Source organism: Perissodus microlepis, chromosome 12, assembly GCF_051167445.1.
Source record: "Perissodus microlepis isolate ML-2025 ecotype Zambia chromosome 12, ASM5116744v1, whole genome shotgun sequence".
Lineage (NCBI taxonomy): Eukaryota > Metazoa > Chordata > Actinopteri > Cichliformes > Cichlidae > Perissodus > Perissodus microlepis.
In genome coordinates, this window is record NC_140472.1 from 11,938,255 (window position 1) to 11,959,446 (window position 21,192).

Consider the following 21,192-nt stretch of genomic DNA (forward strand, 5'->3'; position numbering starts at 1 on the left):
AGACAAACACACAGAAGAAAGACTCCCATAAAGCAGGCAACTACAGGGGTGACGGAAGAAAAGGCAAGGAACCAAAACAGAGGAGGAGGAGGAGGATGTGCAGAAGAACTGAAGATCTTTTTTAACGAATGCAGTGGGCATAAATTAAATGAAAATCACATGACAACAAGGGGACCGGTTCTATATGTGGTTGGTCGCTTAAGCTCCCAATTGTTCCACATCACCTACTTCCAGTCTAAATTAGCAGGGAGGTATCACATGGTAAATGACAAGGACAATAAGAAGCTTATGAAAAGACCAGTACCAGTAAACATGTTGCTTAAAAGAGTGTTTTTGCTCTCTGCAGAATCCAGCTGAAACTCTTCATCTTTCATCTGGAATCCTGGGTGCAAGAAAAAGGGACCACTTCATAAGCTTACCACATCCCGACGAAGCTCAAGCTAGTCCAAACTCAGCATTACATTACTCATCAAACTTGACTAAATATGCCCTTTCAGGCTCTTTGTTTTTATCTCTATTTTTATTCAGCATCAACTGCACATAATACCATTTTGATACTACTACTGCAGGTAAAATGCTCCCAGCAATTATGTTTCACTTTTTTGCAAAATGCCTTTACCATTCAGTGGGAATACATACCATTACATTAGAAATGACAAGAAGTTGACAGAAAGTCAAGGGAAAACAAATCCCACGGCATTATTTTGAATTTTTTTTTTCTTATTTTGCCAAAAATACATGTGTTCTCAGTTCACAAGTCAGGAACGCTCTCTTTATGCATGAGTTTGCTTGGCATCAACTGTCTTATAGACAGGAGACACTGTGATCCCCAAGCTGGGAGCAGAGCCTGTCACTCTAGCCTGTGTGAATGGTGCATGAGAGAGTGAGGCAGGCAGGCAGCAGGTTAAGGACTGAGGTAGAAGGTAGATCTTTTCGTCTGTTTTATTTGTCTATATGCAGGAATGCCTACCGGAGTTAGGAGTGGTAGGGGAGTTGGCCTGGCTGTTCTGCACTGCAGCGGCTGCAGCGTGTGCCGCATTTACAGCAGTCTTGGCGGCATACAGGTTGGCTTCTTCCTGAAACTTGCCGATATTTTTCTTGTACCGGATCCTTTTGTTGCCAAACCAGTTGGATACCTGCGTGGGAGAGCAGAAGGAGGAGGAGCAGAGGAGTCAGATGTCAAGCAGGCACAGCACCATGCACTGAGCAGTGCGATTGTTTCAAGATGTCATGTTTGGGTCCATCAAGTACCCAATTCCCAGCCCCTGTGCTAATGTCCGCCGGGTACACAAGCTAATTAAGCCGTAATCAGGAGCCACTTGTGTCTTCTCATGGATGGGAGCATGACATGCTCTCAGATCTGTCTCCTGACAAAACTAAAACACAAGGGGCTCCTATTGCACAGACACTGAAGTCGGTACATATTTCTCATATGAGGACTGGTTGTTAAGGATACAAATTTTGACATTTCCCTCAGTGAAACATATGAATGTTCATATTTTATCCTCCACAGAATTCTCACTGGTTCCAGACGAGTGGGTCCAGGTGATTGACATTTTATAGAAATACAGTTGCTTGACGTATTGTAATAATTCATCATATGAAGAGTACGTCCAATTTAGCATAACCACTGGAAAACATTACACAGTTTTTTGGGATTACTGGGTCTGGGTTGCTTTACTTTGGAAGATCATAAAACACTAAGGCAATGAAACATTTGTGCACGCTCAGTGATTTAGAGCGCCGTAGACATGAGAAGCAGTACAGAGATTATTGGGGCAGGCCTAGAGCTCTTAAGGCTTTAAAAAGACTCGAGATCAAACATGCACTAGAAACTGGGTACGTTCAGATTTAGAGCAGTCGGATATGTTAATTTTGTTGGACCGAAACGATGCCATTCAACATCAGACACTGAAAAGTTGTATGGTGTGAACCTTATGTGTGAATGCTGGCTCTGCAATAACAGTGGAATAATAATGAGATGATGCTTGTTTTTAATGGTCCTATAAATTAGAGTGTCTTGTCGCTGTGCTGCAGCCCCCCTCTCAGGCCCTGCAGCCCACGGCTGGACCAGCCAAAGAGCAGCTGCCCCTAATGACGCTTTATTTAATTTCCACCCATGTGCTTAAATTTTAATATCCCCAGCAGCCCGCCGATGCTGTGGCGTAAAAACTGACTGGATTTGCAGGACATCAGATCATTTCTATCCTCCACGTCTCTGTGCTCTAAATCTTTAATATCTAGGCAATTAAAATTAATGACCATTCAGGCGAGGCCCACTGTTGGCAGGGTTTCCTTGACATCAATTGTTTGATGGGTTTACCTAGAGGTTAAACTAACAAGCAAGGCTTAATTGGAAGCAATGAAAGCCCTGGCCATCATCCTTTTTACTTAACCTGCTTAGAGTGGATTGTAGAGCCTAAGACGATGCAATATTGTTGCTCTTTTGGACAGCTCGCAATGTGCCCACAAACCCCTGAAAAATCATATAAAATGTTTTGTAAAGCTCATCAGTCTGTTTAATTTAACAAAATGTTCATAAAAACAGTGCATTAAACAGATCTGCATTTATTAAAATGTCAGTTGTGGCCAGTTGTGGTGTTTGCACGTTCAGACCTATTTTTATCATTAAATTTGACTTAATGGATACAGACTATACACTAGTTTACTTTCATCGCATATTACTTTCATCAGAAAGAAGGCAAATCCTGCAATAAAATATGACTGATTACTTCATAAAATTAATAGATTTTTTTTTTGAGTGTGTTATGACTGTAGTGCACACATTTATTGTGTTACAAGCCTCAGCAGTCTGGACAGACTCAGCCGCGGTGGCGTCACATCTTGTGGATGTTATACCACCCTTCTTTATTCTGCACACACATTTCTCTCCTGCCCGATGAACTCTGGCTTTAGTGATTCTCGGGTTCAGCTAAAATATTGAATAGATGCACAGCACAGCACCGTAGCAGACCATGCATTCAATTGACTCCTATGTTTGGCAAGAATTACCTGACACCACCCGCACTCAAAGGCAGCGATTGTGTCATGACAATGCAGACTTCCTGTGCAAAGCTATAATACAACTGGCTTCATTGTTGCACACTGTAGTTAAGAGTTTGCACTATTTCATTGTGTCTCAGATAAATACTGCTTTCTGATCAATATATGACCAATGCATGAGCCAAAAGTGAGCTTGCAATGACCTACTGTAAGATCAAATACAAAAAATAAAGAATCCGCTGCTTTGAAATTATTATTATTTTTAAATAGCTGAAATATTGGAAAGGGTGTCATACATTTTGCATTATAACAGAACATATTAACCCTGTGGTGGAATCAGGTTTAACAGTTAACCAGTGTTATATTGACACATATTACATCAAAGGTGGCCTCTGAAGCATCCACACACCTCAACACAAACTACATCCATCATATCCCATGCCCTTAGCCCTTTCTGCAATGCACATGCAAATTAAATAATAATAATAATAATAATAAAATAAAATGAATAAAAAAGGAAATAAGACCTGGTCTCGCACTAGGTAATATTACCACCTTAAATACATCATTGAGTATCAGTTCTGTGCTCAAGCAGTAATCGGACATGAAACAGACATCTGCAATTTTGTTAATTCAAGGGTATTTTAAGGGAATTAAAAGTAATAATAGAAAGGAAATGTGGCGTTTGGACTGCTGGAATCTGAGTGTGCGCTTGACTTGAAGATGACTTCATTTTCAATGATCCCTGTTAAAATGATGCAGGGTGTTTCATCAGCAAAGATGTATTGAGCAAAGCTGCAAAGCGATATTGGCATACCATTCACAACTGATGGTGTTTAGTTAATGAACTACTTGTGCAATCAAGAAAGCACCAAAAAAAAAAAGGGGGGGGGGGGGGGGGGGTATTAGTCCAGCCTGCAGCGTGACCACAGTAAGCCATATATGAATCTGAAAGGCTGGGCCACAGTGAGGGATAACATACTTATAGTGAACCCAGCATTATGTTAAGCCTCTCACTCTGTTACCCTCCTAAAATGAGCCAAAGCACTAAGAATAAGTCAATAATGATGTCTGCCATGGCCTCCGCTTATCGAGGAGTACACCACTAATGGGGCCCGGGATGAGTTCAGGTGAATTTTTAAAAGCCCTCTAATTTCTGCAAAGACTTATTTGTTCTCATGGGAACTGGTTCAGCGGACTGCTTTAGGAGACACTCAGACAACAATGCCCATTTCTTTAACTGCTGTAAATCACACAGTGATCATGAGGTGGGAGGGATATAAATAGACTCTAAGTGCAATTTTTTTGGAGGGGGGGGGCGTTCAAGATTTAAAAAGATCACACAATTATTCAATCTTCTACAAGAAAACAAAACAACAATAAAAGAAAAGAAAAAGAAAACAAATAAATCATGTCATAAACCATAGCCAGAAAGTAAAAATTACATGTGACACATTTGTACACACATAGTATGGTGATAATATGGGTGTAGTGTAAAGATGTCAAACATTAAAAATAGGCTGCAATCTCTTGTTAAAAGTGGGATGTAAATGCTGATACAGCTTAGCCACGCTTTTTTTTTTAAATATAAATTCAAACTTTAAATTTGATATTATAGCATTAGCATGGATCCAATAGTGTAAGAGAGGGAGGGTCTGTGCAGTGGACAACTGTGAGGCCATTACATACATGAACAAAGGAGGTACAAAAAAATGAAAACAGTGGATCAGGAGAAGTTATGACATACCTGTGATACTGTGATGGTGCTTCCCACCCCCTGAAGGCAAAAAAGAATGGGCTTTTACAGTATCTGACTCTTCATGACTACACTCAATATACCCCTCATCACCCCCTCCCCACACAGACAAAACACTGCAGATTATTGTATAGATTCATGTTTCTCTGATATTGTGTCTCAAGAGGACAACCATAGAACAATGGAGAATAAAAAAAATCTAGATAGTAGTCACAATCATAGCAAAGGGGGGAGGAAAAAAAAAGAGAAGACAGGGTAATAATACTTTGGATGTGGGGGTTAGGTGTGAGAGATATTGCCTTCAGGTTTACCCAATGAGGAGGCTATGATAGATATCAAATTGGAAAGTTGACTTTTTAAGTGTGAAATATAACAGAATTAACAGACTCCTGCAAGGTCACTTGAAGAGCAAACATATGAGTAAATACCCAGGATCATCCAGTGTTTTTGAAGCACCGGAGTGACCGCTTTTCTTAAAGTAATGGATGATGCCTTTTTTTTTCTTTCCATATGACCTGAGCGACTGACCAGGCAAGAGAGAGAGAGCGCACATGGTGGATGGGAATGAGGGGGAAAAATGGCAGGGGACCCAGCGCTGGGGCGACTAAGGAAGGACAGCATAGTGCTTTGATTGAGGCTAAGATGATACAGGCCTCCCTTCCCTGTGGCCCTGCTCTGACTGACTGGGACCAGCCTTGACTGAAGGATCATTAGGAAGTCACAATGTCAAGGTTAGCAAAGGACATTGCGCCTTGGTGGTGCGACCTACGGTAACTATCCCTCAAGGCTTTTAGCCTTTCCCAACCTGATTACCCACCAGCTACTGATAGACGAGCACTACCCACCTGGGAAACTGTGATGCTGCACTTCTTGGCCAGCTCCTCTTTTGCCTCCTCGCTCGGATACGGGTTGCTGAGGTGCGAGTAGAAATATTCGTTCAAAATTTCTGTTGCCTGCTTGCTGAAGTTTCTCCTTTTCCGCCTGAGTGGGGAGCAAAACGAGAGAAACACCGAGCAAGCCTATTAGTGAGACCAGCATTAACTCATCCATTTGGATTGCACAAATTGCACAATCAATCTCACACATAAATGGTGAAAATAATGAGGAATGGGCTCTAAGGGCCCTCAGGAGCAGGATATCGTGTCCTGCTCCAAGAGCCTCATGAACACACAAAAGACTACAACCAATAAACTGACAAGCACACAGAAAGACACACATACACATACCGTTGCAAAATACATACAATGTTTAATTTGGTGTGTTGGTCTCCAATCTCTAGTCCAAGCGTGTAATGTGTAGAGTTTAGTGCAGCGGATGGGTGGGCTTCATGATGGAGCGCAAAGCCCAGTCGGAGTGCATCTCGGTACATTATAGAAATCATGGCATGCACAGTTGAGCATTGTTCCTGAAGTGCCACAGCCCCAGGGATCTCCAGTAGAAACAAGCAAACTCTAACTAGATCTGGGTCCCCTTCCCTCCCAGGGCACTACTTATCATGTTGTTGAGCATTTGCTTATTTTGCCTTGTTTACTGCGCTTCACACAGGCAGTGGGCAGCAAATGTGCTTCCACTTGGCTTGTTTGGCCCAAACTTGTGCTTCTCTCCGCAGAGCTTCTACAATGCACCATACTGTTAGTGATTAGAGTAATCCACAACACCTGCTGATGACCTCCCCTCCATCCATTACACATGACTCGGCCCCCATTTCATTTGGGTCCTAACTGCTCTCAGGTGTGAGGGCATGATTGTCTTGGAAATGGATAACGCATGGAACATGGGCATAATTAAAATCATGCATCTCTGCAGTGCTCACACTGTGTGCTGTGCCAGAAAAGTGAAAAGAAACTTCAGACTTGCGCATCGTCTAAAAATGACCTCGCCCACTGGATTTACTTATGTGGGTCACGCAGAAGCAATAAAAAAGTCGAAACTTTATACCTACACACACGCGCGCGCACGCATTCGCACTAAGCACACACGATCAACTGACCTGGCATCAAGGAATCTGGAGCGCAGGATCATGACAGCCTCACAGGTGCTCTGCTTCAGTTGCATCTGGATGGAACTGAACTTACGGTGGATGATTCCCACCATGCGCTCAATCTCTTTGGGAGAAATGGGCCGCGTACGAGACTGTTCCCTCAGCAGGTTCATCACGTGGGTAGTGAATTCGTTACATGCCTGCCAAGAGAAAGAGTGACAAAAACAACCAACGTGAGGTGGGGTTTTTGTTGTTTGTTTGTTTTAGAACTTTAAAAAGCTCTTGACTGATGTTTTAAAGTTATATCCATTTTTCATGTATTAAATGAGTTAATATGCACGCTGTTCTTGATAAAAGCTTCCACGCAGTGCGGTGTTTGCATATAACTGTGACATAATAGGTGAAGTCATCTCAGAATAAATGCAGATCTGCAATTTGGCCTGGCCTTAATGCACTGAAGTTAAGCAGCTTTTCGTTAACACGGTAGTTCATACATGATTAATTAGAATAACTCATTTACGTAGTGCACACTTTAGCTCATTACTCTGAGTAAAATTTGTTAAGTATTTACATTTAGATAATTAAAACCTGGAAACACCCTTAAGAAAGATGCATTTACTCCAGGCGAAGTGTTGTGTGCCCCCGCATACCCACCTCCTCTCTCGGAGAGAGCACAAAGTAAATTACTCTAATTTACCTCACTGGCTTGCTGAGGCATCACAGTTTCACCTTCTATTTTCACCCATAATGCCCGTGTTTAATGGCAGGCTCAAAGTGCTGGGTGAAAGAGCTGATCATACTTTCATTTAACACAGATGACTGGGGCACTCCTTTGGATCTCTATAATCAACTACAACACAGTGAATAATACGGCAATTTTGCTTTTTCCCGAGCTGCTTTTTTCCCCACATCCTCCTCTATCGTACATATTCACCACAGTTTGCAGTTGTGAAAGTACAACTCAGTGGCTTTTAAACATTTAAACACAAAGTGAAAATTTGAAAGCTGGTAGCCACATGGAATAATGCATAAAGAACATTTTGGAGGGTGTGTGCTATTTCCAATAAAAACTCATTCGGGAGGCATTTCTTGGGAGGATCTTAACCTTGGGGTTGTAAAGCTCCCTCCTTACCTGTTCGTATTTCTCCAGCTCTGTGTGGTAAATCTGTCTGATCTGGGTGAGTTTGGCTCTGTAGTCGGAATGTTCGATTGAGTTGTCGGCTGCCCCGCCCGAGGCAGCGGCGGCGGCGGCTGCGGCGGCAGATCCGCCACCTTTCTCTGGTCCCGCTACTCCCTCTGCCAACAGCATATTGTCTAAACGCATGAGCTGAGGGTCTGGGGGGTCCTCCTCCTGAGCGCCACGGATGCTGAGACCTGCAGAGACACAGAAACAGGGACAGGTTTCAGCAAATGCATTCAAGAGATGAATTAAGATGGGAAAATTAACATTATTAATAAGAGAATAAGTCAAAACAGCTGAAATCAGAAGCGTTGACTCTATATCGTTTGATACTGTGATGTTTCCCCGTCAGGTAGGAACTGAGCGCCTCCTGTGTATATGCTGTGTTCCTGTCGCCCATGTGTACGCCTGTTCTCTTTTATTTACACACTGCGCTGCACACTGTGTGTACGGGAAGGCTGACATGACAGCAACATCCATAAACTGACAAATGCTCAATGGTGAAGTGGCACTTCTACTCTGTGAAAGGATGCTAAACAGAAAACTATACCTCTAGTAAGTGTCTGTCTTTCACACAGTGAATGCTGGGAAATCCACAAAAGTAACTGCTGTTTTACTCGCGTCTATTTCCTTGTGAGTTTTGAATCTTCAATTAATTTAATTTAATTTAAGAGGAATCTAGGCCATTATAAGACTGAGCTGTGAAATAATAATAAGGAAAAAATTGTGCAGTGAATTGCATGCAAAGCGCAAAGCCTGATTTCTGTGTTTGTTTTCAGATGGTGCTGTTTATTTCCTCTGGTCTTCTGTCTCGCCAGCCTGTCAGCAGGTCGTAATCACACAGCAGATAGCGCGGGCTACGTGCACACCTGGATGTGCTGGCAGTGAAACCACAATGTCAGGCTTTTCAGAAAACAAACACAAAAAAAAGCTCTTGCAGGTCAAAATTACACCAAAAACACGCTCGAGCAATCAGGTCTAGTAAGTGGATAAAAATGTGGCTCAATGGGCAGTAAATACTGAGTGGCTACTCAAACGTTATGATTACCAGAGTTGTTTCAATTCAATAATCCCTCCCGCAATTCAGGGATTTTCAAGAGCTCATTACAGCTTCATTAAGATATGGCTAGCCTTTGGATTCTAAATAAGAAGATTAGCGGCTCTATTGTGTCAGCCAGTAGGCATGCAATCAGAGAAGCCCTTTTTACCGTGCTTTGACCGACTGACCCTGCGAGCCATCCACAAGAGTAAATACTAGAGAGAAAACACTCCTTTTCTTCTCAATATCTTTCTTATAAACACAATCGTAGGTTAAAAAAAGCCCACAGTGTAACCTCTTTTCTGCTGTTTTCATCCCCGTTGGTGGTTTGTTCAACTGCAATGCCACTGAAAAACAAATTTTCCTCTATTTATAGGTCGGCTGGCTTTGAGTCTTTTAGGTGTAATGGTGTGAAAGGAGTGGATGAATGTGGCTATTTGTGCTGGAGACATTGAGATGCTGGACAAGGCTCCATCAGGCTTTGCAGAGCCAAGCCATCCATGTGGACAATATGCCGCTGCTCCACTAACCCTCATCCACATCACGCTGCATCTGCACAACTCCACCCAAAGCCATCATTCTGGACAGACTCGACTGTTTCCATTCCAGTTTGTGCTGCGTGAAACAAAACGGCACATGATTCAAATGTGACTGACCAGATGCCCGGCTCGGGATCTCAACATGCTCTAATAGCTGGTGGTTTGTCTGCCACGACGGTTCATATTTTCCCTAATTCAGTGTTTACACCCACTCTCTGAATCAATGCAAACTCAGCAGGCTGCACTTTTCTTTGTGCTGCGGGTGGTGGTAAGTAGGTAGCCATGTTTTTCATGTCAGGTATATTAAATATAACTCTGGGACGCGGCGTACATTTCCACACCAAACCTAGTTGTCACTTTCACTCCACTCACTCCATATCCAGGGGAAATGCAGCTGAGGGAATTTACAGGGCTTTTCAGCTAAATGGGCATAAATCACTGGTTTCATTCAAACTAAATAATCACAGGCCATAAAGAGCTACTTGTCTTTTACCATATATTACCACAAAGTTCCTGTGTGCAATACTGTGGCCATTCACGGCAAAGGAAAACAGAGCGAGGTATTAGAAAGTGACACGTAATCCTGTTAGTCTGCTGACATGTGGAGTGGCCGTGACATTTTTATCATACGTGTCCATTTCTATTTAGGAAATCAGCAGGATAAAAATGATTACTGCGCTGCTCCGAGAAGGAGACGGCCCTGCAGGAGTCCACCAGGGTGTATTTGTGCCACGCCAGCTCTGGCTGGTCATTCATAACACATGTTATGGGAGGGATAGTGAGTTCATCTCAACCACATAAATACTGAAAATTAAAGAAAGAATAAGAGCGAAACGCATATCTCTGCCTCGCTGTCTCTTTTCCGCGCACCTTTGTTGGAGGAGCTAAGCTCTGCGTCATCACACAACTTCCACAATATAAGCTCAAGCGAGATAATATCTTTAATTTGCTGTGTGGTTGACAAATCTGTATTGTAACTCGCAATTCCACAGTAACATTTTGCAATGCTGCTTTTCCTGCTCAAATCTTTATCCTGTTTTTGTCTGATGATATGGGTATTAAAACAAGTTTGGGCACCCGAGTTTAGCTTTAATCCACCTCCACAGTCAAAGTGGGATTAATCTCGGTGCGAGGGGAAAGTGCGGGAGTCATGTCACCTTGGTAAAGCCTCTAAGCAAAAGAAAAAGGAAAAAAGAAAAGAAGAAAAGGAATTTAAGAAAGAAAAATCCATATCTTCCAGTTATTACACATGGGCTTGATGATGATGCTCGCTCACTTAATTACCAGGGCGCATTTCATGATATAAAAGGGAAAAAAAAAGAGAAATTGTAATAATAATGTCACATGTCCTTAATCGGCCCCATTTGTCATTCAACAATACAGGTGGGTAGAAAAAAAAAAGCACTTGCATATATGATTGTTCCTCATTTCTCTTCTGTGGCTGAGACAAAAGGAGACGCTGTGATTAATCCTTCCCTATCAGTTAGGGGTGGCTCTTCTTTTCACTTTTTACAGGTTTCACTGTCATTATCTGATTCGTGGATGTAACAAATTTGACAGATAAAGGCAATGCAGGCCTTTTTTCTCATACACTCTCCCCTGTTCACTGTTTATAATCATTTCCGGTTCGGGGCCGTTGTCTCGTACATCATTCCCTGCTTGAAGCCCTGACAGCGATCTGAGCACTGCCTGGGGCTGCTCTCCTTTCCTCCCACCTCTTTTTCCCCCTTGTGCCCTCTTTTATTCTGTGGGCTTAGCTGACCTTTGCCCCGCTGCTTGTTTACTCTCATCACTGAAGTGTGAGCAGGAGAGCCATAAAGGAAGAGCCCCGCTGGGTTAATGTGGCCTGCTGAAGAGTGCAGGGGTGGCTCTGGGCTTCTCCACCTCATTCTGCCTTGCTCAGTGCACTGTCAGACACGAGATGATACACTGGAAGTGCGGCGCTTCTTGCAGATGAAGCCAGAGATTTTTATTTTTATTTTTTTGCGATACTTTTCTCTCGATACCTAAAGGACTTTTCGAGATTAAAAGTTCTGTGAAGCAGTAAAGTAACCTATGTTTAGATGATACGCACTGTGACTCGGTTACTTCCACCACTGTTTACAAAACATCCTGTTCATTACAAGTAACCCTGACCTCCTGCAGTCCTCTCCTACCCACTGCCTCTAGTGAACAGCTCCGGCCACATATCGACAGTCTGTTCATCTAATTGCATCGATCCGTAAAGGTCTCCCAAAGCCAACTAATCGAAACAGAATTTATTTTCTGTCAATATTTGCAAAGGTCATCTCTCTTAAAGCCGTGGAGTTGATGGTGTGAGGAGAGAATCGTCTGGAAGGAAGAGCGGGACCGTGGCTTCTAGCCTGTTACTGAAGCTCGTCCAAGGTGAGCTTTAACTTAAGCTTGGCACTCGAGATCCGGGGCTTCTAATCCACCGTGTTATTAAAACCCGCTGCCAAAGCAAAACACTAGAGACTACAGAGGGCTTAGAGTATCCATTTCACAAAGAGGCCAGTGTCACTACAGCCGCGTTCCACGTCTCCTTTGACTTCATATCATCTCCTTTGTCGTGGCGCCTGGATCGGTAACCTTCAGCTCGAGAGGCGGGGAGCTGGATCAAATTACCATTGAAAATCTTTTGTTCTGTCAAATGAAACATAAGAATCCTCTTTCATCGACGTTCTTAAAGGCTTTTTTTTTTTTTAAGATTGGCCTACATCCACATGGCACAAAGAATCTGAGAGAATGCCTGTGGGCTCTCTCTCTCTAACATGTACAGTAATTAACATGCCATTAACACATTAATACACATTAACTATTCCCAATGTTAATGGCAGGGTAATTATCATACCTGATACCACTCTGTGGGGAAGCCAAAGCACATTTGCCACTTTGTGTTTCACTTTCTTTGTTGAGTGAGCTGAAAAGAATAATTTGGGAAGATGGCTCGGGCTGCTTTCCTCCACATGAACAATATCTGTGTCAGTGCAAATGGATATATTGTCTGTCTCCAGCTCAAACGCTAAGAAGGGCGTCCGTGTGAATAATGCAGCTGTTCTGATTTTACTATAAAAACACCAGAAAGGAAGAAAGCGCCCATTGTGAGGCGCTAAGGACTGTTTTTTTTTTTAGAGGTGAGGCTGAAACACTGGAAGGGACAAAGAGTGTGGTGATTAAATGCCGAGCAGTAGAAGACAGGGAATGGGCCCTAAACTGGGGAATCCCTGTCTGGAATGATGATGTATTTCCTCCCAGTGCAGTGAGTGATAAGCTAATCAGCCGCGCTGACAGTGAAGTGTTACAGCCCCCCAGTGCTGGGTCAAGACTTCTCCCATCATACACCACCAGCACACACTAAACAGACAGCGCATGGAGATGGTGGCGCTGGGGAGTGACAAAAAGTGGCTCTGGTCAGAAAAGAAGATCTCTGTCAGTTCAGGTAGCCTTTGTCCTTTGGTGATGATGAGGCACTCCTCCCCCCCAAAAAGCTGTGACAGCATTGGGGTGGGGTGTGGAGGGGGGCATGCCACTCTCGACCCACAACTCCAAGACATGCGAGGAGCGGGGGTGGGCAAAAGGGGTGGGAAAAGACAACCCAAACAGACATCTTGAAGACATTTTGCCAGGCACACCAAAATTAATCACTGTCCCACGGTGGCACTGACATTTGTGGGAAGTGACACACAACATGACAGACTAGAAGGAGAGGATGAAAGGAGAGCGAGGGAGGGTGGGAGGGCTGAGTAAACAAGAGCCACTGTCACTCGCTGTGATCATGTGTGTGCGCGCACCCCTGTGTGTGTGTGTGTGTATGTGCATTTGTGTGTTTATATGTGGATATGTGAGTGCCCACTTTGTTTCCTGCCCTCTAAGACTCAAATGTGGGCAAACAGCCAAGTGGTTCAGTGATGGCTGACCAGGCCTGGTGGTGGCGGACACACGCGGCGGTCGGGGGAGACTGGCCAAATGAGCGGACAGGACCTCCGCTACAGATCAGCACACTGACTGACCCTACAGGACACGTACAGCATGGGGCTCCAACATAGGGCTCACGTGGTTCACATGGTCCGCTAGTCACAGAATGAGCAACAAACACAGAGACATCCGTGTGGTACCGTGGCAGCCGTACCAAAACCTAGGACAAACATAACATACGCTCGATAAACAGAACGGGAACAAATGACAGGAAAATCTTCCACAGCAGCTTCAGTGTGCCTTGGTTTTGGTTTTATAAATCTTTGGGATTCTGCTGGAGGATTGAGCACCATTCCTCCAGCTGATCTTCATTTATTTGTTATTTGAAACAAATAAAGTGGTCAAAAAACACTGTCATCTTGGGAGAAACCACTCCCATCAAGACAGGAATGTTTCACGGTAAAGATCCGCAGTGACACTTCCCTCTACAGGGGACAAGTGGACACAAACCACATGAGAAACCCCTCCACCCCCACATACTTGAACTGCCTCACTAGGCTCTCAGTAGGTGACATGCATTCAAACCTACACCCTCTGTTGGTGTCGGTAAGGGATGAATCATCCGACAATGTCCCCCTTTTTTTCCTGCATCTCTAAACCAGTGATAGTTTTTAAACTTCTGAACCTTCAAATTTGCATCTATCTTTGTAGGGATCAGTTTAAGGACTGCAATACTGCTGTAATATCCCTCTCTATGTAACTGTCAACAGTCTACTGTTGCCGAGACTGATCACATGCTGCATTGGCATTCTCAAGTCAGCTAGGGAAGAGTTGCTCTTTTGTTTTTCCCTGAATGTTGCTCTAGTGCACAAGCATCGTGGGCCAATAGCAGTTTCTGACCATCTTTCCCACAGATCTCAATGCAGACGTCACTTAAGTCACTGTTCTTACTGAAGCACTAGCGGAGCAGTCTTTGTGACCGAAGCCCCTACCATCTGTGTCCCAACAATGAAACCACTCTTTCACCAGTGAAGAGAAATATGGGTGGGGGGACAGAGAGTTTTACTGTCCAAGAATCAGACCCACTGCTTCACAAGATGTCTTTGCATGATCGAATGCCAGCTGCTTAACTCCTGCGTACCTGTAGTCACTGTAATTTTCCACTCATTTATTTATGCCTTCCCTTTAATTTGTCCCCCACCCTTATTAGTCAAATAATATCTGTAAGCCTCATCTAGACTAGCACGTGGAGCGTAGATCACTTTGAGACCGTTATTGCATCTCATGTTTCAATATTTCATTTTATTGCCCCCTATATTGTGTTAGCATGTTTTGCGTATTTCTTTTCTTCAGTTTCATTTTATATTTCATGTATTGATGGTCTTTAGCTGCTAGCCTCAATTTGCTGGAAAGGTAGGCTGATTTGTTATTCAGACCCCAAGCAAATAATGCAAATGTGGCACTGAAAGCCACTTATGAAATACCCAACGGCAACTAATCACTCCTCCTCTCGTTCCAGCCTTTCTACAGCCTCCTAATTAGAAGATGGAGATTGCATGAAACCAGGTCACACAGCAGGTCTTGTACACACCGATAACCAGGCAAATACGCAGGCAAAACTTTGCCCAGACACTAAGCCAAGCATGCATTATTTTAAAGGCTAGAGGTGAAAAATAATGCTATTCAGGTTATTAATCCCATATATTTCACTGTATGCTTCCAAAGAAAGGATTTGGGCTGGAAGCATTTTGTCTGTGTGTGTTTATGTGTGTGTGTTCTGTATTTGTGTGTATCTGTGCATGTCCATACGTCCATGTCTGCATGTGTGCGTGCAAAGGCTAGATGCTCACATAAACAAAGAAAAGGCATTGGTAGCATACAGCCAACCATGATCCACTGCCAGAGAGATTATTCTTTGCAGTGCCATTTCTGCAAGGGAGTTGACAGTCCATCATTTAGATTTTGCAGTGTATCCACGAAAAGGCTGCATTGCCTGAAGCAGAAGGAGCTGCTCTTTCCTTCAGTGTCTTTTATAGAAGAGAATTCAGCTCCAAATTGTAAAGCCAGAATGTTTTGCTAGCCGTGCTAGCGTGTAAGGACTCTGCTACGAGGCAAGCGGGGTTATGACATCGGAATAAGACTGCACTTGACGTGCTGATTCTCGGTGGGGACTGATAAAGCTCACAAAAACAAATCCACCTCCAGTATCTGAGGTTGAATGCATCCAGGATGACAGCGCTTTTTCTGGAAGCATCCTGAGTATGAGCCATGTTGCAGGTTACTGCTAGGTCTGCAGAGTGCAGTGCAAGGAGTGGCTGGGCAGATCAGGTCCAGGCCAAACAACAGCTTGTGACAGAAGCAGGCCAAAGAGGATGTTGAGACACGCAGAGATTTAACAGGCAGCCGGCCTGCCATCCACTCTTTTTCAGCTCTCCTTATACTCAGCCCATCACTTCGGATCCATCGCAAGCGACTCTCAAAGAACACAGCAAGAATATAGTTTTGCATTGCTATGAGAAAGGGACAAAATAATAGTTGCATGTTTGTGGAAAATGAGGAAAATATAATTTTTCTCATTTTATTTTGATTGTATTACACACCTGCCGAGGATACTCCACTTTTTTTAATGACACCCTGAAAGCAAGGTAGCAAAAAAAAGAGGTTATTTGGTGCTAATTATTCCCAGCATGTACTTTACACAACATTTAATGAGTTAGACTGGAGGTGTGGCCATTGGCTGTGACTTGCTCGCCCAGTTACCGAAGATGAACCATGCAATCTCCCTCACGTCACCCCTGTCATGTGTACCACGTCCCCCTCCGCATCCAATTCCCCGCTAAGGCTTCAGTGGAGCAGAGACGAGGCGCCACTGAAGCAACACAACAGCTCCCGTAGCGTCTCCACACACCGGCTAGGGAGGGGTTGAAGAGGGGTAGAGCTGGGAGCTCACTCCCATAATTACAATAATTAACAGTTGCAGATTTAATTGGAAGGGAAGGCATTAACAGGAGGAACATTGTGGTGGCGCATGCAGAGGGAACCTTTGCTGCGAGAAGCTTTTGTCTTCTTTGTACCTAATGGTGCCTTGGCTGTGGTTGGCGAGTGCTGACACAACACAACACAACCGAGCTGAGGGTTCAGACGGTAGAGCTTGTCAGGACTCAGACTGGAGGCAGATAATTAGGTGCCAGGTTAATGAGAGCACAGGCTCTTGATGGCATTTGGTTACTGTATGTGGGCAATTAATGACTTTGTTTTTGTGTTTTTATTGCCCACTTGAGTGGAAAACATAATACATTATTCACCTCAGGCCCGGCGTGTGGTGTTTGATGGAGTAGCAGTGACTCTGGACTAAAGAATCAGTTTCATTCACCGTGGCGAATTCAAAACAATACATAGTATACGGAGTTGTGAAATGCAATCTCGGCTCACTCACGGCTACTGCGCCGTCTGACCTTTTCAGAGCACATTACCTCGTGTCGTCAGCAATGATGTTAAAAACTCCAAATATGTCAAGCAAACGCTGAAGTCACTGGTCAGGCGGAGGACAACGTAGCCCGCAAAACACACCAGAACAAAGAAAGCAAACCCGAGCGTTGGCTTAATTCTCCGCGTGGCGTTTCATAATGTATTTACAAAATTCCACACCCCGTGGAAAAGCCCCGCTTTCATTCCAGAGGATTTATTGGCAATGAATCCACTGAGAGGTCTTTAGACATCCTCTTCTTTAGCCCAACCGCTCGACGCCTCCTATTTTGGAGTTAGTTGTTCTCTAGCCTGTGGTGGCCAATTAGAGTGCTATAAGATAAATGGGCACCCGCAACTTTGATGTCCATCTTTTTAATAAGCTTTGGTTAAGATGACATCTGTGTGAAAGAGTTCAATATCTTCACAGTGGGAGAGAAAAGAGGTTTATTCTAAAATGAAATATCATGTAAATACTGCTGGAGGTTTAGGCTGGGTGGGGTGGGGTGGGGTGTTGGGGGATCACAGTGTCTGCTGTGACTCTGGTGTTGGCATTCATTATCTTCCACTGCAGTCGTGCAGATTAGTCAGCGAAAGATGATTTTTAGAGCCTTGTGAAATCTAGGCTTTTATATACACCGAATACTGAATCAGCTTTAGCAGGATTCAAATAAGGAGAACGTATCACATCTGAAAAACAGTGTCTATTTTATATATGTATATATACAGAAAAGTCAAAAAGAACATAGTAGAGCAGTAATAGGATAAAAGGTGCAGTGTAACAATATCTAAAATGGTGGGGTAATAAAATGGTGCATGAGTCTGTATGAATGTAGGAGAGAAGGAGAGGTGGAAAAAGCATATATCTAACCTAGCCTGCGGACTTGCTCCTTTATATGTGCGTGTAACTCAGTCAGGAATAATGTAAATGTCTGGAGAGTCTTAAGACTGAGCAGGCCCGTATAAAAGCACCCTGTTTCGGGCTAGTAAAACAAGTCAATAAATACAGCGGAGAAGTCAGTGCTGTCTGCTGCACTCTCGTGAATGAAAACAGAGGTGAACTGCTTATTTTCAGTCTGGCACCAGAGGTTGACAGCGGCATTATGGGCGCTCATACATTCTGACTATCACTCGTCACAAGCTATATCTGTCAACATTACACTCAAGTGCATTTTAGATGTAAAACAAGCCTTCGCCTTGCTGGTGGGGTGGGGGGCAGTATTTATGACTCGGCGTGGTCAGCTGCTAAATGAACTAAACAGCGGTGGCTGACCGCGGTTGCGACGTCCTCGAACTACTTTTCCGTCTCGCCCACTTGGCCTGTTTGTCTTGTTTGCAGATTCTCACGGGCAGAACAAACACAGAAGCGCTACATGCGAAGCCTCTGCAGGCTGGCACTTACTGTGGGAGAAAGCGCGTCTAAATGGGAAGCCAATGGCACAGACTCGCACAAGATGGAAACACCATTAGGTAGGCAAACACTTTACCGAGATAACTGCTACCTGATTACAAGAGGGAAGCGTAGCCATGGTTCTCCTTTTTTTTCATACTGTATCAACACTTTGGGAAAGCAAATATTTCAGTGACTACCCTCGCCGCGCTTTAATCCATATGGCGCATTCCGTGTGTCACCACGGATGTTACACTCCCCGGATGGGTTTTCAGAATAGGAAGAACTGCTCTCTATAAGCAGTGCTCACCTGCTCCGTGCTACACAATGAATATACAGAGGTCACACACCATATCACACCAGGGCCAGCATCAATCCTTTATTAAATTACCCAGCTATCTTATTTTCTGTCACCACGCTGATATGAGGGTTATCTTTTTCATTTATGTAGCGGATTTTCAGGGGATTATGCATTAAAGATTAGGGGTGTGTATACCTCAGCACAACAAAATGCAATACCTCAGACAGCGCATGGCTGATGTGTGTTAAGGAAAAGGAGGTGCTATAAAACAAATCTTCAGCAGCCAGAACCGGACAGGGTTTATTCTCCTCAGACAATACAAGCTGTGACTATACAGAATGCTTCAACCCTAAAATACTGTGGTAAGCAATACAAATCCCTTGGACAAAATGAAATGTATTAAACATGTGGATTTCATAAATCTCCCCTTCCTCGGTCTGGGTCAGAGGTATATTCACTGTAGAGCTCAGCAGGCATTTTTTTTTCTTTCCCCAGCATTGTTACACCGAGTCGCAAGTGCTCCGAGTGGTTTCAAAATGAATGTCAGCAAAAGCTGCATGTGTACAGCAAACAGCAGATCCTCACACTAAAATGGTTCAAATCACTTACTCCTGCTACTTTATAAGAGTACAACACTGGTGAAGGGATTTAGGGGTGTGCTAGAGGAACGCTGCAGCTGAAATAGTGAAGCGGGATCTACATTGTAAATGTGAAATCGTCTAAGATGAACAGTTCCGGATACTTCTCTAAGCTCACACTCTACAGTACAGACAGTTTGAAAAAAAAATGCCATTCAGATCCGAGCACAACACTGTTAAACACCCAACTGGGATCCCTTTAACCTTGAGTAGCATACCAAAGGTAGAAGCAGCCTGGGGCTATGGGGGTGACTGGCTAGCACAACTCCCAGTGCCATGCTGGTCCACAGTGGGGGCCCGACATGGCCAGATTGCCAGAGCGGCCAGGAGAGGTGGTACTACAGAGTTAGCGGGGACTGATCATTCATCTGCCACAACATTCATTTAAGTTGCTTCATTATCTGTTTGTTTTGTTTTCCAAACGATTCTGTGCTGGTAACCTCGCTGAGGAGAAATAGCACCAATGTTCACCTTGTGACTGATAAAGCATCTGTTGGCGGTTCGTTTGTGAGACGTTCCTGCTAATTATTTAGCTAGCTTGATGGATAATATGTGATCATTAAAGACCAGTGCTAAGAAAAGGGAGTAATTTGCACTGCTTTGTGGTTCTTGCTAGGACTTGAAGTAGCACAGATACACAATTAAATATTTGCACTTTTTGAACATACCAACAGGCTATACAATTTGGATTTCAAACTAAAAGCGTATTAATGATCTATGGATGTTATATATAGTCGTGCTTCGTGCGTCTGTGTGCGTGAGGGTGGGGGGTGTCGGGAGGGTGCAGGAGATGAATAAAGATGGAAGATAAATTAGTGTGTGTGAAAGAGGATTTTCTTTCCCTCAAGCTCACGTTACAGCTGAAGCAAAAACAAATAATGAAGCCTACAACCTACGAGTCACTTCAGTCCCATTGTACGATTCAATCATTTTTGTGACAGCTGACGATTACTTCATCATCACATAGAGACAGATTAAAAAGTTGTCAAATTAAATATTAAAGAGGGACTGCAGGCAGTGGTGAATTTTTAAAGGAATAACACAGATTGGAGATGAAATGAGGCACCTATATGCATATTTCATGCCATAGGGAACAAATGCATATTTTTTTCCTCTAGGCCACCTACTTTGTAATAAAGAATAGCGAGTGTATAGATGTGGCAATGCAAGTACAGCAGAAATGATATGAAAGAGAAATTGGTTCTACATAATGATGTCAAAAGGAATACGGCTCTGCATGGTCATGCAGAATAAAGATAAGATTCTCTTTCTCCGTCAGTGAATATTTTGCTAATGGTTTCTTCATTTCCTTAAAGAATAAAGAAGTCAGCTTTGTATGAACCTTGAATGAGGTTTCTATTGAATGAAGTTAACATTTATCTTTCAATGGCAGAAGAGATCTGTTGAAAATACCCATGTGTGGAGCAGAATGCTGAATATAAAAGCTTTGTCATCTGTTGAAATAAAGATAAAGTGACAAGTGACAGTAAATGGTATCACATTTTCAGCAGAAGGGAGGTTTGAAGAGGAGAACAAAGCCACAAAATGCAATGCAGAGAGGGTTAAATCCCTGCAAAGAACAGAGAAGAGGCTGCATTTCACTAAGTCAGCATCGATTGGAGTAAACAATGACTGATCAATACGCATATAAAGGGCTCCTCCTAACAAAGACTTACATGCAGATTTCATATATTATATCTCTCAGAGAGCGTTTTCTCAAGCCTGTTGAATTAGCAGCGTCGCACCTTTTTTTTTTCTCCTCTGAGCAGTTTTCTATTCGGTGCTGCTACATAGACGCACTCTTGTGTCCATACACACTTACTCATGCAATAAGCATCACTGTCACAGAGGCTTCCTTTCCAAATGGTTCAGCCTCCACCATCTGCAGGCGTTCCCAGACACACCGCTTTGAGTCTGCCATAATGATGCATGACTAAGTACAGTTAAAGTGTTGCAGTCTGTTGGCAAAAAGCAGTCAAGCACTT

The 21,192-nt window shown here is 43.5% G+C and overlaps 1 protein-coding gene across 7 annotated transcripts in view; it reads right to left on the bottom strand.

The window, feature by feature from the left end:
• Nucleotides 1–21,192, bottom strand: part of pbx3b (pre-B-cell leukemia homeobox 3b) — a 56,872-nt gene that overhangs the window by 4,592 nt on the left and 31,088 nt on the right. For 4 of the 7 annotated variants that reach the window (XM_084946055.1, XM_084946059.1, XM_084946056.1 and 1 more), the window contains exons 3-8: nucleotides 7,873–8,114; nucleotides 6,750–6,940; nucleotides 5,605–5,740; nucleotides 4,751–4,780; nucleotides 971–1,136; nucleotides 305–382 (exon numbers count right to left, since the gene is read on the bottom strand). In XM_084946055.1, the coding sequence (XP_084802181.1) occupies nucleotides 305–382; nucleotides 971–1,136; nucleotides 4,751–4,780; nucleotides 5,605–5,740; nucleotides 6,750–6,940; nucleotides 7,873–8,114 (843 nt within the window). The remainder of the gene's footprint in view (nucleotides 1–304; nucleotides 383–970; nucleotides 1,137–4,750; nucleotides 4,781–5,604; nucleotides 5,741–6,749; nucleotides 6,941–7,872; nucleotides 8,115–21,192) is intronic. The other 3 variants (XM_084946057.1, XM_084946058.1, XM_084946062.1) reach the window with 1 other exon arrangement.